At 30.5% G+C, this 19574-nt stretch overlaps 1 protein-coding gene across 3 annotated transcripts in view; it reads right to left on the reverse strand.

Moving 5' to 3' along the window:
* Positions 1–2736: 2736 nt before the first annotated feature.
* The window catches only part of NCAM2 (neural cell adhesion molecule 2), a gene marked incomplete at both ends in the record, with an annotated part of 498781 nt that continues 481943 nt past the window's right edge, over positions 2737–19574 (reverse strand). For 2 of the 3 annotated variants that reach the window (XM_082839435.1, XM_082839433.1), the window contains 3 exons: positions 2737–2848; positions 4863–4982; positions 12655–12859. In XM_082839435.1, the coding sequence (XP_082695561.1) occupies positions 2737–2848; positions 4863–4982; positions 12655–12859 (437 nt within the window). Of the gene's footprint in view, positions 2890–4858; positions 4983–12654; positions 12860–19574 lie in introns of all 3 variants that reach the window. The other variant, XM_082839432.1, reaches the window with a different exon arrangement.

Genomic DNA, 19574 nt, shown 5'->3' on the forward strand with positions numbered 1-19574 from the left:
TGACATTTTATACTAATGTTTAAGTGTACTCTTAGACTGTAAAAATAGCATTTATACAGTTGTATGGGTATGTTTAGTCTAGAATAAGAATGAAAAATAAGAAACAGATCATTTTAGTTCTACTCATATTTTATAATTTACTACACACCAGCTCTTATTTGGAAACTTTTATAAGTAGAGTCATTTGGAGCATTCCATTGAAATGTAAAAAGAAAAAAAGATGTTTATCACAGTATTGCCTTGCTCCTGCCGGGGCCTAGAGTTCAAGGACAAGAGATAAGGACCACTCAGACAATTGAAACAGTGCATTTGAAACAGTCTGTTTACAGTTAGTTCCAGATTATCTGTTAACTTCAGATCATTACTCCACATTAGTGGCAAGAAATTTAACAGCATACATATGTATATATATATATATGTGTGTATATATATATATATATATATATATATACACATACATATATGAAATATTTAATTAAACTGCTTTACATAGAAAGTCCAAAGAAATGCGAGATACAGAACTTTCACATTGAGGGAAAAACAATCTTTGTTTTTTATTATGATTTCTCTGCTTTTGAAGTATAGTGTGGATATAACAATAGTAAACATGCTAAATTGCTTTCTAAGTTTTCCTAATTCTTTTACCATAATTACTTTAAAACCTCATAGCCCTACCCAGGAAAAATTAGTGTCCATGCCTATTGCTTCATGGACACTTTGCTAAGCTTGGTTACTCTGCACAAACCAATTCAAGTATTTTGATTAGTTTTAACACATTCATGCAGAAGAGAAAAAACAGTAAAATAAAGCAAACAGATGATCGGACAAGCATAACTTAAACGACAACAGTCAAATCCATCAAAAGACCAGTTGGATAATTCCTATGCAAATTCCTAGGTAGGCACAGGAATTTTTTTCTTCAGAATATTCCTGAAAATATAGCAAGGAGAGATTCCTACATCATATAACCCTGTAAATTATGGCAAGGACACTGTAGAGATTTAGTGTCTGAACATGCAGATGGGCAGGTTCTGTCCTCTGATAAACATAGTTTTGGAGAATGAGTTAGTTGTCTCTCCTTGGTTGACAGTTTCAAGTACTTTGTAAATAAAAGTGTTCATGAGTGACATTAATATTACATTTAATATTTGTCAAATAATCTCCATAGAGAGATACCCTAAATCAGGTCACTCTGCACTGTTAAGACTTTCCTCCAATGTTCTATTGGTCTGCATTCCATAACCAGTGCATGTTTGAGCTATGATACCACCTGAAACAAGAACTTATGAATGTGATGGGGCCTAAAGAAACCTTTGGCTCTCTAGGGTAAGAAATAATCTAAAACCTGCTCCCAATTGGTATGTATATTTATAACCATAAATACATTTTTTTTTACCTTACATATAATTGAAAATCATGTTTCAGCCTTTTACCTCTGGGAGCTTGCATAGCTTGGAAGTTAATAAATATTTTATTCTGGTATATATTACTAATAAATGACATTAGAAAGTTTGTGTTGAATAGTTCAGGAATTTCTTCAACCCAAGTTGTTTATAAAAGTCTTAAAATGACTTCTAGCTACAACATCCAGAATAAAAACAGATAGTGGCAATTCAATTGTTTATCATTGACACTTTTATGGCAATGTCTAAATGTCAATTTCTCTGTAATTTAAGCACTAAGGATTTTAATTCCCATTAGCTAGTTACATATAAGGATTGACCTATAACACTGGGAAAATGATTTTTTAAACAAAGATTATCTAAAACAATGGGCAAAAATGTATCTGAGGATATGATTCAAAGTATTTGAACATTAAAGACTCATTTATTGATAAAATTATTTTAAAGAGTAAAAGGTAATCACATATTTATAGGTATATCAAGACAACATTGATATTGTTCCCATTTCAATTTACTTTATTTGAAGCTGAGGGTAGAAATCAATATTATTTTCACTTGCAATACATTTTCTTTGTGTGTAATCCATTGTGAGTGAATATGGCATATATAAGAGATAGAGATTTATGGAATCTTTCTAATCAATTTTACACACAACTAATATTCATTTAAATGGGTAATAATTTTGATCTGGCACTTCAGTCTATTAAAAATTCAACTTTGAAGTAGCATTGTAATTATAACTTAAAAAGAGTTTTCCAAAGTTTCTCTCAATATTTAACATCTGCTAAAGATAACTGGCTCCTTCAAGCCTAAGTTCCCTGAAATTCTCTGGATGAAAAGTGTAGCTTTTATTAAGTATTTTCATCTTAAACTGAAATCCACTTTAATAATCTATTTGCCCAAGATTGGATTAAAAAACATGCAGGGCTTTCTTATATATTTAGCTCACAAAGATTTTGTTTTCTTTGTTTTTTCTTAAACCCCTACTTGTGGAGAGGTTGTGTTATGAAATATAGTTCTTAAGAAATAGAGCACTTTATCCATATAATAAATTGCAGTACTTCAATCATAGAGTCAAATTGATACCCAAGAGTTGGTGCCGGTCAGGTCTCTATATTGAAATTCATAACAAAAGAAACAACAACAGCAACACAAAAACAAAAGGAAATGGACCATGGGCAGGAGTATTTGATCATATGTATATGTGTACAAGCTATTCCAAGCTAGAAGTTTCCCAAGAAATTAAGGTCAATGGAATAGTTTTGGTCATAGGGTCACTGCAATCTAAATGCTCTTTGTAGCATTCATTGTTAAAGACTCTGTGATCTTGGTGTTATGCTTTGCTGTCGTCTTCTTTTGATTGAATGATGTCATTAGAAACCTTAATTTCTATAGTTTCTGGATTTAGGACTTCTTTCCCATTTTCTTCTTTTAAAGGCAATTTTCTGAAAGAGAATAGAAAAATAATGAACAATTGGCTGAGGCACTTTAAGTGGTATCTCTTAACATTTAAGTTATTGTTTTGTAGAAGAAAATAGAGTACCATTATTAGAATGAAAAACATCAGATTTGTTAAATATCAAATTGACAGAAATATAATCTAAAAGATAATAATACAATATTGTCTACTGTGAAAATGTGATGTAATGAATAATAATGAATGAAAAAATATATTTTTAGATTTGAATGCACCAAATTGTTCATTATAGGGTGGCTTTGGTTTAATAACCCTCTGATGTATTAAAAATATAATGAAGTGTTTTGGAATATGAAAAAGCCAAAATAATTTTATATGTTAACTAGCTGATTTACTAGTACTCCGGTTTTTTAAGTAAAAACAATCAACAGATGCTGCCATATCTGTTACATAAAATTCAAAAGTAGGGTGAATTAGTAATATTCTTTGGAACTTAATGCAAATAGATATATTTCAGGACTTTTCCACTTTTTTATATTTATTATATATGTTTCTTTAATTCGTCTCTTTTCACTATTATTTTTTCTTGATACTTTTGTAATATTTATAGCAATTTGTTGAGAGTTTCCAATTGTAACCTATGAAGCAATAACAACCTTTGTTTCTTAATATTAAGACAGCTTTACAAATCATACTATGATGACAATAAATCAAGATTTCGAGTTTTTTCTACCAGCGTAAACTCAATGCTTTATTATTACATCTTGTGCATATGGCTTTGAAGACAGTATTTCCTCCTTTGACAAAATAATTTTTTCACATCAAAAAAATTAAGTTACAAATAGAATTCTAACTCACCTCTGTGAATGCAGCCTCACTATTTTATGGAGTAGTGAATGCTACTATGCTAGTTCCTCTGGGGTTTATTTGTAATTTCTTTTATGTTTCTGAATGAGAAGAGAAAGCCATGTCTTCTGAAAGTCAAAGCTATTATGTGAAAACTAACCAATCGAAAGTAAGTTATTTCATTGCTGGAGTGAAGTAACATCTACTTTGTACCTACTAGGGCAGGCTCTCTTTTATGTTTATTATAAGTAGTGCATTCAGAGTTCTTTTCTCCCATTCCCAAATACTGAAAACATTGATAATAAAGGATTATAAAAACAATGGGTTATTTCTAGCAGCAAAGTATACAGAAATTTAGAGCTTGAATGGGAGGTTAGCATAATGCTTAATATATCTCTTACTCACAAAACTATGTATTAAATTTGTAATTAACCAGTGTTTTCAACTAATTCTTGGATGGTGTATTTTTGCATATATATTTATTCACTATTTATATTTATGTTAAATTGTATTTTTAAAGATTACTGTTAATGCTATTATTTTTATGTTGAGTATTCTTTTCTTTAATTGAGAACCAGAGTAGTTATTAAATCATCTTGTTTTGGTTTGGTTTCAAAATACGGCCCGTTCTATGTAAGGGCATTTTCTTAACTAGTCTTCATACACACCATTATATCATAGTCAGTGTTAATTAATAGATAGGAATTTGTTTTGCTGTGTAATATTTTGCTTCATTGAAAAGACTTCTGATTTCCAAAGGGAAGTGTATAGATGTGTTTATTTCACAGTATTTCTATTTTAGACTGTCATATTCATATTCAAATCAATAACTAATTTTCTGACATATTTTTATTTCAGTAAAAATCAATCACATTTTGCAAGTATCACTTTCTTAAGCAATAAGATTAGTGTAGGAAAATCCAACTTTTTGACATGCTTGCATCATTTTGATATTTTTACATAAACTTATGAGTATATGTGTGAACAGGAGATTTTTCTCTGACGATACAAAATCTTCATGTGAAATATCTCAATAGAAAATGGATTTTAGATATTCATATGTACCTTCATTGAAGAAGAAACAACACTGTTTTTAAAATGATGTTATTTGTCAATATGTGCTACAAATAATGACAATGTGTTCATCATTTTACAAATACTTATCCAAGAATAATTAAGCATTTCAAGCTACATACTCAGGTTCTGTTAGTGGTGTGGTTTCATTTGGCTCATTTACTGGGCTCCCATCTTCATGATTAGTAATTCTTTCATCCTCTGTTCTCATCTCCACTATTGGTTCTTTTGATCCATCTTTCCTAGAAAAATAAAGAAAAAAAAAAAAACACTTACCTATGAAATGTAAAAAAAGATGCATTATGGAACATGGTTAAAATCTCTACAAAATCTTGCTACCCATGGATTCTGATCCAGCTTGGTCAGAATAAGAATACCACTAAGAATATTTTTTCCATTTAAATTCATCTAGCCATATATTATTCAGAAAAAATAGAAGAAATTCCATTTTGTCTAGAATTCTTTTCCTCATCAAAATTTTGTTAAATATTTCACAAAAGTAGTTCAAATTTTCAATTTGTTTATGCAGTTTCTTTTGGAAAATAAATGAAAATTATTTCATTAAATAAAAGTTATAATATGAAGTAGCTTCTTCCCCCTAATTAGCCATACACATACCCATTTAAATATATATTTTTATTTTAAAAATAAAATGATGCTATTTTAAAAATAACATCAAATAAAAACATGTTTTATTTGAAAAATAACATTGTTTCTATATCAAAATTTGGAAGATAAAATTTATATAAGATACTTTATATATCTTTATATAAGATACTTTTAGTTTCAAATGTCTCTGAATTTATATGATTTTAACTATAATGTAACCATTGACATATTTAATATATTTATGTTTTTAAGAAAATAGTTTAAAAAGAATAATATTGTAACATGTATGCATTATTATTTTTACTTATAATTTCTTATCCATGTCATTTTGTTAGATGTCTAAAATCTAAAATTAAGTGTAATTTATAATTGTGAGTAGAAATTTTACTACAAGGATTTGTAGCACAAAAAAATAAACAAAAGAAAGAAAAACAAGGAAGCCATTTGCTGATGATAAAGAATGAAGTGAGATATAAGGGTTGAGAATGATGTACTCATCATACAGATTTCAAATATGGCACACGAAAAAAAATTAGGAAGAAATGGGTGTTTTCAACTACCCAGGAATATAGACTTACCATACAATCCCACAGTTGTGCCCTATGTATTTACCCAAATGAGCTGAAAACTTATATCCACAAAAAAATCTGTGCATGAATCTGTACAGAAGTTCTATTCATAATTGCCAAAAATTGGAAAAAACTGAGATGTCTTTCAACAGGTAAATGGATAAACAAACTGTGGTACATCCATACAGTTGAATATTACTCAGCAATAAAGAGAAGTGAACTATTAAGCCAAAGAAAGACATAGAAGAACTTTAAATGCATATTGCTAAGGTAAATAAGCCAGTCTGAAAAGGTTACATACTGTGTAATTCCAACTAAATGACATTCTGGAAAAAAACAAAACAAAACTATAGAGACAGTAGAAAGATCAGTGGTTGTCAGGGGTTCAGGATGAGGGAGTGAGGGCAGGACATAATGGTGAAGCACTGGTCATATTAGGGCAGTGAGCGTATCCTATTTGATACTGTAGTGGTTTCATCATCATATGATGATGGAATTAGTTCTTTAAAGTCAAGTAAACTAGGATTACATTTAAAATAATGCAAACAAAAAAAAACCCAACAATGACTCAAATATTTAACAGACTTCACAAATGCTGAGACCTGAAAAGAAAGATATTAAGGCTAATAAAACACTTTGATCAGGTGGCAGGTTGTTGCTTTTGTTTGAGTATGTAGGTACCTCACATAAACACATAAAATTTTGAAGAAAATCTAGACGTCAACAGTGAAGAATGCTTTTTACACCTTTAAAATTCAAATGTCTATTGGAGTTGGTGGTTCAAACATGTTTAACAACATCCTCTGTTTTGGGGCTCCAAGGAAGCAAGATCTGTATAATAGTAGAGATGATGAAGAAGCACTTCACCATTAGATTTTAGTTTTTTTTTTTTCTTGGTTGTTTCCTGTTGTTGTTATTCTTCAGTTGATTCTTTTAAAACATTCTTCATGATACCAATGCTCTTGATGACATAGTGGATGATACTGTTTGAAAAGCATGGCTATTGATGATTCAAAACTTCATCAAGATGAGCAGAAAAGTGATTCAAAAAACAGATTATACTTTTAATTATTTTAATAACAGGTACAGATCTGTGATGAAATGAAACAGAATGCAAAGAAAAGATAGAAAAGATAGTGAATTGGGATTTTAATTGTATACTTTCTTACCAAAAATAAACGGATAAGCAAAGAACTTTAAACTAGAAAGGATAAAATAAACATTATCGAAAAGAAATGAAGGAGTAATATGAGAAAATTGTGAGTTGTCCTAAAATCTTTATTTTTGGTTTTAATGATCTTTTTCGATTTTTAGCTTGTTAGCATACAGTACAGAATAATACAAAAGGGTGGAGAGGGAAAAGTGACTCTCCCTTCCACTGTCTGTAGGATATTTAGTTATCTATCAGAGAGACAATTACTGTTGCAAATTTTTGCCTTGTTTCCAAGAGATGCTGTAAGCATATGCCAGCATGTATGTGTGAAAGTGAATTATTTTTAAACAAAGGATAGCATACTAACTGTGTGTAATTTTGCCTTTTCAGTTTACACTAGGTATTAGCTGGAAGCCATAAAAGAGCATTTAGAGCTGCCTCAATCTTTTTCATGGTGCATACTTTCCCATTGTATATATTCACCGCGATGTATTTGAAGTCTTTAACTGACAAACATTTAGGTTGTTTCCAACCTTTCCTATTACAATAAATACTATCTGAAGCACACATATAACCTACATGAGTCTAAATTCCTATTCTGTATAAATTACACTTAATTATTCTTCTAGTGATATCAGAATAATTACCAATGTGGAATTATAGAGTGACAAAGCAATATTTTGTTTAAATTGGCATAAAATATATGCTAAAATTTATAGAAAATTTTACAATTTATAAACTGGTAAACATAGAAATTCTGGCCAGATTTCTAGAACTGATTATTAAGCAGAAAATGATGACAAGTGTAGCAGAGCAGTTGAGAGGATGTGTCCTAGAACCAACCTGGCTGGCTCTCCCAACTCCCTGCATAAACATTTCTGTCTTGGTTAGTAAAACAGAGAAGATAAAGATACCAAACTAATTTCTTCTGTGTCCTTAGAATAGTGCCTTACATACATGCAGTACTCAATCATTGTTAACTGTCATCACCATCCTAGGAGGGCAAGGAGGATTTGTGTTAGGAAATATACTACTAAAACTTGCAACTTGAACAAATTAAATAAGAGCAAAGTGAAAATATCTTGATGCAAACTGAGAAAGAATATTTTATACAGTTGATCAATTCTTAAATGAAAATGTAAAGTTCATATAAATAATGGCATCACTAGCATAATCCAAACTTTGGGATAGATTGGGGAAAATATTTGCAACAAATGCAACATCAAATGATTAAGGGTCACATTATATAATCAACAAGTGAAAGAAAAGTCAAACGACTCTATGAAAATGTGTAAAAAATATGAACAGGAAATTCCAAGAAGAATAAAGTGACCAAAAGAAAATCATAAAACAAATAAGCTCAGACTCAACCCCGATTAGAAAAATGCAAATTTTAAATGATATTTTTCACTTATTGTATTGAAAAATAAACTGATAACAGTCAGTGTTTGAGAAGCACTGTAGGAAATATATGTTCTGTGATTATTTGGGATGAGAATTGGGAAATACATATTCGTACATTTACAACAGGATTGATGTAAAAACAAAGTTCAAAACAGCATAATATACTTTAATATTATAAAGATATTGAAAGTCTTATCTAAACTTTAATAATAGAGAAGTGGAAAAATACACTATGATATATAATATTATGGAATACTGTTTATTTATTTTAAAAAAGAGTCAGAAATTCATGTACTGAAATGGGACATTTTGAAGCTGCATTGTTATGTGAGAAAAATTGCACACACACACATACGTATGTACATATAAAAATCAGTGTGTGTATGTGTGAGGGGAGGTGTATGTTTGTGTGGTGTGTGAAGTCAGATGTAATTCTTACCTTTGCTTCTCTAGCTTTTTTCATGATTTTTTCTTTATTTTTGAATTTCTGTAGTTTGAAAATTATATGCTTAGGTGTAGTTTTTTTTTGCTTAATTTTGATTTTTATCCTTCTTGGTATCTTCTGAATTTCCTGGATCTGTGGTTTCATGTCTGATATTAATTTGGGGATGTTCTCTGTTATTATTGTTTCAAATATTTCTCCTGTTCCTTTCTTTCTTTCTTTCTTCTTCTGGTATTCCTATTGTGCATATGTTTAGGCTTTTGTAGTTGTCCTACAGAATTAGGTATTCTATTTTCTTTTTTTTTCAGCCTTTTTTTTTGTTTCCTTTTTAGTTTTGACTTTTCTGTTAAGATCTTCTCAAGATTCTTTCCACAGCCATGTCTAGTCTTGCTAATAAGCTGATCAAAGGGATTTTTCATTTCTGTTATGGTGTTTTTGATCTCTAGCATTTATTTCAGATTCTTTCTTAGAATTTTCACCTCTGCTTACATTTCCCATCCCTTATTCCATGCTGTCTACTTTATCCATCAGAGTTCTTACCATAAAATATATATATATATATATTGGTCTGATGATTCCAACATCCCTGCCTTATCGAATCTGGTTCTGATGATTGCTCCATCTCTTCAAACTGATTTTTGCCTTCAGTATGCCTTGTAAGTTTTTTCTTGATAGTGGGACATGATGTACTGGCTAGAAGGAACTGCTAAATATAGGTCTTTAGTAATGAGGTGGTAAATTATGGTGTAAAGAGGATGCATTCTATAGTCCCATGATTCGGTCTCTGTCTTTTAGTGAGTCTGTGCCCCCAGACTGTGAACTTCATAATTTTTTCTCATTTTTTCCCCTTTAAGTGGAACAGGATGGTTAGAGTGGACTTGAGTTGGGTATTTCCCTTCTCCCATGTGGCAGTAAAGGGGGCCAGAGCTATGTATCCCTCTTTCTGCATGCTGAAAAGCCATTTACAGACACACACACACACACACACACACACACACACACACTTGACTAGTTACTTCCTATTCTTTTTTATATTTTAGTTCTTTCACAACTTGCTCAGCTAAGTCTGATTAAGTAAATTCATTCTTTTTTGAAAAGTAGTATTTACAACAGAAATTTCTTATTTATTTATCTATTTGATTGTTTTTTAATCGAAATGTGTTTCCCATCACAGTAACTAGTTGATGGCAGGGACTAGTTTGCTTCCTCACAGTTGTATCTCTGGAGCTTAGATAGTGCCTGGTTATCTAGGTGTTCAATAAATATTTGCTATTGCAAATTAATGCTTGGGTAAATAAGAGTATACATAAAGTTTGGTAAAATAGTAATCTTTAACCATTTTATAACATAAACTATGAGAATTCAAGATAAATGCTAATTTACATTGAAAGCCAAATAATGGAATATTCTAGGACTTTACACAATGCCATCCTGTATGCCATTGACTTTAATTTCTCTTTTTTTTTTTTTTGCAATATAACGTTCTTTAAATAAGAATGCTCTAAGTGTTTAGTTAATGTGTTTTGTAAGAAATCTACACAGTCTTATAACTTGTGATAACATGAAAGAACTAGTCTTAGAATGCTTGGGGTCATATTTAGAAGCTAGTATATATCCAATTAATCAAATCAATTATGCCCTATTTCTCATTGAGGTTTATTTTATTTTTTCCAATTTGAATAATGAATTTTTGAAAAAGAGTTGAAAACTGTTTTCCTAAGGCAGAGGAAATTGTGATTTAAAAACCTATGATGGGCAACAAGTATGGAATGAACCATGTGTTTTCATCTTTCCAAGTCTTTAAGGTTAATTAAACTTGGCAGGAATTACAAACAAAAGTGTTGGTGGATAAATTACCAATTAATAAAGTCAAATAAAAACAAACAGCAGAACTTAGATGTATCTCATTATTTTACACATGGTCATCAACATCCCTGTAATTAATTAAGACAAAAAGTGAAGGTCCTTTTTGATTTCTCTCTTTCTTTCACCCCAAAGTTGAATCAGTCAGCAGTACTTGACTCTACCTCATCTATATTTGGGTGCTATACACTTTTATATGCCTATAGTACTACAGGCTTGGTACAGAAGACCATCATTTTCTACCTGGAATATTTCAAGATTTTCCTACCCAGTCTCCCTCATTCCAAATCTTTCCTTTTCACCTACCAACCCTCCAGTTATCCTTCTTCACAAGTAGCTAAATAAACCATTAAAAAAACTTTTAGTTGCTTTCTATTTTAAAAATATTTCCTTACTTTGACCAAGAAGATTTAATACATTTGTACTCAGATAATTCTCCCACCTGATTGGTACCACTCTCTTTCCCTGTCTCATTCCACTCAGATCCATTTTGCCTTTAAGTAACAAGCTCATTCCTGACTTAATGGCTTTTGTATTTATTGTTACATTGCTTAGAACATTCCTCCCCTTGATCATTATATTTCTGACTCTTTATCACTCACTCTTCAGCCTAAGTTTCATCTCCCTGGAGAAGTCTTTAATGACCCAACCTCTAATAACAATTGTCATTCTATTTTTCATTTTTCTTACTGCTTATCACTACCAGACATTTTCAATTTTAGTGTTGATTATCTGTCTTCCTACATTGAAACATGAATTCCATGTGAACAAAATTCTTGTTTGTTTTATTCACCACTTTATCCCTAGATTGTATAGAAGTGCTTGTTACCTAGTATTTATTCCATTTAGTTAATAACAAAGCAAAAATGAAGATATATAAAATTCAGTTTTGAGTCAATGTGTGCATATATATATCATATGTATATATGTATAATTATGTTATATAGTACATTGCTTTCTTGATATGTGAAAAAGTAACTAAAACTAAATTTGGTGATATGTTTATTTAGTTAACAAGACAATTTAAAAATACAGCAAGTTATTAGGAAGTACAATATGTTTCTATGAGGAAAGCAAGAGATATTGAATAGTGAATTGTTTCCACTATATTTACTATGTCATACATTAATATCTCTTTCAAGTATGAAGTAGAGCCTAATTTCTGTTTGTTCTTTGCTATGTGCTGTGTCCAACAAGTAAGCAGGTGACATTTTGCTTGTAATATTTAACGTAATTTTTTAATTGAAAATGTATACTATTTAAGTTATTATCCCATGAAGTGAAAATATTCCTTACAGAATATCCATGAAAAATGGTCATAGACAAATTGCCTAGAAAGATTGAAATGGGCTTTGGAGAAACAAAACAAAACACAAAACAATATAAAAACAAAACAAAACAATGTGGCCATGCAAAATGGATTCTCCTATATCCCTAAGCCTAGAAAATAATGTATGAGACCATACATGCCTAAATGTATGTATCAAAAATGAATAGAAATGACTCAACAATAAAATGAAATGAATTGCTGACACATAGAATATCATGAATGAATTCTAAAACATTATGCTGAGTGAAAGAAGGCAGACACAAAAAAATACACATTGTAGGAAACTATATCAAGCTTTATAAGAGCTAAAAATTATCTATGATAAAAGAAATCAGATTATTAGTTGCCTGGGGCAGGGGGAGTTGCCTGGAGTAGTGTGGGTTGTCTGCATAGGAACATGAGAGAACTTTTGAAGATGATGTTAATATGGAAAGCTTTTTGCATTTCACTCTAAGTTTTGCATGAAGAAAACATAAATTTTGAGCTCTTTGTAGTGATATCCAAAGAGTCTAACATTACTTTGATGCAGATGTCTGATACTCACAGATATGCAGCTTTTCCTTCTTCAAGTTCTTTACTTTTACCACTGGAGCCACTTTTCTTCCCGCACATTCTCCTGGTGATGCACATCAATAACCCACATTGTCGAATAAAGAAGCAGCTGACGTCTGTTACCACAAGAATTAAAAAGAGTGCAGCGACTCCCAGACCAATGACCGCTCCAAGCCCAAGACCATTAAAAAGTGTGTCTTAAAAATAAAAGAAAATAATTTTATTAAATCCCAAATTAGAAAAGTTTATACAGTTATTTAAAAAAAGAAATCATCTTATCCAAGAAATATTCAACTTAAGAGACAGGAAAAAATATCTTCATTAGCATACTTCAATTTCATGATTGCTGGGAGCTATTTTCTGGTTTTCAAACAATGTTTTAAGCAACTGACATGTTAAGGATTTGAAATATTTCTTACAAACTTTCTTTAGAAAAAACACCCTAAGTAACTCTTCTTTCCAATATACTTCTTGATTATCTTTGGGGAAGATAATGAATATTTTATCATAACCCTAACTGTACTCTACCAGAAAGTCAGAGCCATTAATAGATCATCACTTTGTTAAAAGAAAAAATATAGTTAAAACTCCTGTAAGAGAAGTGTTAAATAAATGCTCTATATGGAATCATTTTAGTTTTAAGATTTGGGCTTGCAAATGATGCTGGAGCACTTTGCTTTGACAAAGAATGCTCTTTAAAATACCTGGCTAGAAATATTTTAGAAATCATCATTTCAGAATAAATGGTTTACTTGTATTTTTCCAGTTAATATTTTAACAAATTATATTAGACTAGAAGCTAACTTTTACAGAGTTGTGGTAATTATGACCTTTCTGAAGTCATATCGTGAAAAGGTAGGGGAAGATGGGAGCCACTTTTCTGTGACATATGGTTGCAGGAAATTCCAAGAGCCATGGAATTCATGAAAAAGGTGATGGAGAATAGGGTGGAATAGGCTGACTGACAGAGTAAAAATGGCAAGAGTGGCTAGTACAGCAAAAATGAATCAAACTTTATATGCCTGTAGTCGAATATGAGGGTAGATTACGCAGCTATAACAATGTAGATAGGAAAGTGAGCACAATGGAAAGACACAGGATTAAACTGGTAACTGGTGATACTGTGTTATCTAGAGGGAAAAAAGAGAATTATATGACAATTTTATAGAATTGTTCAAAATGATCAACATGATCATGTTAAAATTTGCTTATGTAACATTATAAAATTATAATTATCATTTTTAATCATAAAATATAATTTTCACTCAGCATCATAATCACATGCTCAGTCTGTGAGTGGTGTGCAATGCAAGTGACAGATACAGGGAGAGATGCAAATTTGAGTTTTGAGAAAACCACTTCTGAAAAAAATGTATATGTAAAACAAAGATTTTGTAAGTTATATTTTTAAAGTTAGGTCCAATATATTTTAATCATGACTGAAGAAATTGTGATCCAAAGAACTGATATAACTGTCCTTGTGTTGAATCTTCCACTAACAGGCCAGTCTTGAATATGTCACACCTGTCTGAATCCTAGTTTATTTTTCTGAGTCTAATGTCTAAACTTATTTTATTTTTTCCAGGAAATACATGTTATTTATATTTCTTAACACTCTCAGAGCTTGCAGATAGATTAATAAAAATCATTCTATTTGTTACATGGTGCACTTACACAAGCACTTTGTTCTTCACGTGTGCTAGAACACACATATTCTACAGTGTCCCCATGATGTTGCACATAAGAACTCTTTAAGCACTGAATCAAAAAACTTGGAACTCACATGCCCAAGAAAAGTGTGATTTTGATTATAATTATTTTATTTCTGATAATGAGAAAACAGGTGATAAACACATGACAGTGGTGGAGGAAAAAACATTTTCATGCCATTTTCAGAATCTCCTTCCCCTATCAAAGTTTAACATGCTATTTAGATGCTTTCAGTGTAGAAAAATTGCCTAGCTCATATCCAGAGAAATTGTTAGCTTCCACACAACTGTTATCACATGAACCCATATTAAGGAAAAACTAGAGAAACAAAAATATTTTTCAGCCATGGAAATTTAGTATCTTTTTTTATGCAAAGTTCCAATATACAAATGGACAATGAGATTCTAAATATTATTTAATAATTTTCAAAGTTGTATCTATATACATAATTTTAAAAAATCTAGTGCCTCATGCTATAAAAATAATATATCAAGCACACCAGGATTTCTTTTAGTGATTTAAGAAATCATTTTATGCATTTTCTTCCATTATCCTTTTTCAAATATAAATGATTCTCATTTGAATATACTATTACAATATAATGAAGACAACTCAGCTATGAAATATCTTTGTTTATATGTAAAGCAAAAATATGTTACAGTGTTCATAAGTAATTATTTTGGATGTACTTCACATGATTCAACAACCAAAGCTCAGACAAGAATAATAGAAAAATACATCTCTATTTGAGCTTTAGTCCATCTGGATATATTGACTCAAACGACATTTGAACATTAATCACTTCTTTCTTACTTCATTTAGGTTCCTCTCACGTGCAGACATAGTTCTAGACAATAAATCCCACAACTCAGTTATGATATATCTGGCCCAATATATAAATCCCCATTTACCCTTTTAAAATGTGAAGACTCTTGCTTTGTATTTAAATGTACTGGATCTGGTGTCAGAAAATCCTGGTTCCATCACTTACTCCTATATGTCCTTGGTTGAGTCATTTAACTTTTCTCTAAGGCTGAGATGCCTCTTTATTGAAATGGAGACATTTAGGAAAACAACCACCACAAACTAAGTCATGAGGTTGTTGGAAAGATTTTTGTGAATATAATAATAACACCTCAAACATTTTTGCCCAACACTAAGTAAAAATTTAAAGAGTATTATTATTATTACTATATTATTATTATTATTACAAAATTCTAGTGAAATGAGATTTTGGTGAAAAAAATAGACCATTTAAAGTTAAATTAGTCCAGTAAATATGTTTTTTCATCAGCAACTTTCAGAATCTCTTATTAAGCATTGATTATTCTCCTGAGAAAAAGATCATTTTTTAAAAAAATGACTTAGTTTTAGCTAGTTAGCTTTTAAATGATAAATATTTTATTCGTGACTTTTTAAGCATTAAACCAGTATATTGATCTTCTCCATTCCCAAGTTAGAAAAAGCTCTTAGAAACATTATATTTGTAAAGCACCTTATAGTAAGGGAATATTGACATTAAAATAGCTATTACTTTTTTCTAGAGAAACAATATTATACCTTCTTAACAATCTTAACAAGATTACAATCTTGGAAGATTACTAGAAGTTATTTTTTATGAAAAACCAAATATATTTTTGTCATTGCATAGAATAGGCATGGACGTCAAATAGATTTATGTTATAAATATTTAATTACATTTTCTTTTGAAAGATTTAAAAAAAATATTTCAGCTTAAGAATGTATTTAAATGCTCACACATTCTCATATCCCATGAAAGTAGGCTATAATATAAAAGCTAAATTTTCTGTTCTTTTTCTCTTTTGACACCAATTTAATCTATTGTGAAAGTTCACTTATTTGTCTTTGGACTTTTCACAAAGTCATAATCATGTGTAACATTACATCACTAGGATTTGGGGACTAGCAATAATTTATTTCCTCAATAACATACAAAAAATCTTTCTTTAAATTATGGTTTTAATAACTTAACAAATTGAAACTGAGCATAGCAATCATTTAAAGGATTTTATTTATTTAATTTATTTATTTTTAAAGGATTTTAAATTAATCTTTTCAGTTTCCCAGAATATTTACACATGTGTTTTATGATATAATTTTTATTAAACTCCATTACCTAAACAAAAATATTTTTACGTCTATCTTCTAGATAAGAAAAATGATATCCAGAGAGTACAGTGACCTAAGTCACAAGATAACCCTTAATACCCTTAATATTAGATCTGTACAAATGAAGACTATTTAGCTTCCGGTTCTATATAAATATATTGGCATCACCACATGGCTTCTGGGATCTTAGTTCCCTAACCAGGAGTTGAACCTGGACCGCAGGAGTGAAAGCACCAAGTCCTAACCACTAGACCACCAGGGAATTCCCCGGTTTTATACCTGTGTTCAAGTCAACATTTTGTACTGGATACTAAGCTTCAAATAATCAAAAGACAGAAATAAAATTAAGTGACTAAATTAAAATGTATAATTTGCTTGCATAAAAATGTCAATATCCATTTTTTCCCATACAACTAGTGGAAAAACAACTATTTAAATGAGGTATAATTATGCAACTAATTATTTCTTGCTTTTATGTATTTTTCTTGAATTCTTATTTTCAGCTTCCATTTTAGTGATCTTTTGCATTGCTCTTTTGAAAAGGGATTTCATATTAGAATTGAATAAGAATAAATAATTTAGGAATCAAAAATTTAAACATCTATTTTTAGGTACAGATGTTATTATTGAAAGCAAATATGAGAATCAGACTAAATGTGTTTTTACATTCTCCCTCCAAGCTGTACCTCCCACACCGTGAAATTTAAAAATTGGCTAACTAAACCAGTATGTATCCCCAGAGCTTTATGTACTTGCAATTTAACAGTCATCAAAATATAAAATAAAAGCAAGAAAATAAGAAAAAAAAACTTCATTTCAAATCCGTCGTATGCACGTGTTTTCATGTTTCTGTTGTAGAAATTAACTCATTGCTAAAACACTACATTAATTTCCCATTAAATATACTATGCTTATATTAGTTTTTCAAAAACCACTACAATTTAAAAAGTAGCATTGCTTTCTGACTCCATAAGTAGTTCAGTTTTTTAGTTAACTCTTTTTCTATAGTTTGAGAATTACTTTTAGATGTGGAAAGTTGTGATAAAGATACGGAGAAAAACTTTTTTCTTAATTTAAAGTGTCCTAAAATGGAGATTTATTTGTTGCTTCCAAAATAGTGGTAGTTATTTTCATAAGCAATATTGCTAAATACAGTGAATTTAAGTGTATAAAAGATAAAAAGAAAAGCCCTTTTTGGTGTTCATCATGACATTAACTAGATACTATACCCTTCCACAATAGAGGTAGGTCTATTTGTCTCCTGTTTATACATTCTTCCTTCATTCTGCCTAGTGTAACATATTTTCAAATATCAAATGATTTCTGGAAAATCTAGGTATAAATCTATACACATGTATGGTTCATCCTATGTGGAAAGATGAAGCAGACGGCTTCCTGCATTTGAGCTCCATCTAAGCAGTGATGGTCAGCCATTCAACTACTTTAAAATCAAACATCTGGGTTATCTAAAGACTTTTGTGTCTACACAGTTTCATTATTTTTTTAAAGGACTATTTATTCACTTAGGCTTCACAAACATTTATTGAGTGCTACAAAATTAGTGCAGTATTAGAGGGGTTTCCTGATACGTACTAAAATAAGTTAAAAATTAACATACATCTTTGGGTTTATCATACAGCTATTTAAGTCCCATTTTACTTATGAAGCATAAATTCCCCAAATTTAATTTCATTCATTGGACTCCCCAAAACACAACAAAGGGATAAAAGGGTAAGATTTTTAGATTAAGAAGGGCCTAGATTTAATAGTAAGAGCTTCTAAAATTATGGTAATCTCCATGCACTATAAAAGGTATGCTCTAGAGTAATACATACTTTTAAAAGAAAATGCATTGCACTAATTTAAAAACCAACTAAAGATTTCACAGTTCCTTGTTGTGTTATGTTAGACAACTGTTTTCCAAAATCACTTGCCACTTACATACTTGGAAATTATCTTAAATTGATAAGTTAATGTTCTGTGATATTTTTCCTAGGAACCCCCAAATCAACAAAGAATAAGAAAATATAATAAAAAGAGCCAAAGTGTAGAAATGAGACTAGGGTCTAGACTATGTCAACATAAAAAAAAATTTTTAAAGCTTTAAAATTTTGATAAACTTTACAGCTTTAAAAACAGTGGGGATAGTGAAAATGAAATATAATCACAATATTCCCCCAGCATAGATGAAGCTGCAGGCTTTACAATCCTTGACATAATCCACTTGTCAAGAAAGAAAATAATATTTTCCAACCCTGAGGAGCTGTGTAGAGAAAAGTCACATTTATAAGACTTTCTATTTCCTACGGGGAATACTTGACCTGCTAAACATTACCTAAATTAGGTATGATTTGCCTTTAGGATTGATAGACTTCTCTCAGTTATACTAAATGAAGAATCAGCTATATTCATAGAAGTGCCATATTTATGTATTTTAGGTTTTTAGAAAAATGATTCCAAGTATCTACTTTTATATATTTGAAACAACATGACTTTCAAATCACTTCTGCAGGTGTAATCACAAGTAGAAAAAACAAAGGAAACTTTGATTCAAGCATGTTATAAAATTCACTATTAAAGAGGGAAATGTTGAAAACTGCTGTTATAACAAACTGAGCACAATGTCCCACTCTTTCCATTTATCCACGTACCACATTTTTCTTCTATGTCATGACCATGGGTCTCCAGCATTTATAGTGACTGCTGTTAATCCCTGAATTGATGGATCCATTCCATTTTTTTAACATCTTTATTAGAGTATAATTGCTTTACATTGTTGTGTTAGTTTCTGCCATATAAAAAAGTGAATCAGCTATACGTATACTTATATCCCCATATCCCCTCCCTCTTGTGTCTCCCTCCCACCCTCCCTATCCTATCCCTCTAGGTGGTCACAAAGCACCTAGCTGATCTCCCTGTGCTAAGATCCATTCAATTTTCATTCATATTTAACATGTTTGTTTGAAACAAATGTTTGAACTTCTGAGGTTTCCAATGTCTGGTCAATGCCCCTTTAATTGTATTAAATGGAAAGAAGGAGAAAATCATGGCAAACTGTATCAGCAAGGATGA

Source organism: Leucopleurus acutus, assembly GCF_964270905.1.
Source record: "Leucopleurus acutus genome assembly, chromosome: 5".
Lineage (NCBI taxonomy): Eukaryota > Metazoa > Chordata > Mammalia > Artiodactyla > Delphinidae > Leucopleurus > Leucopleurus acutus.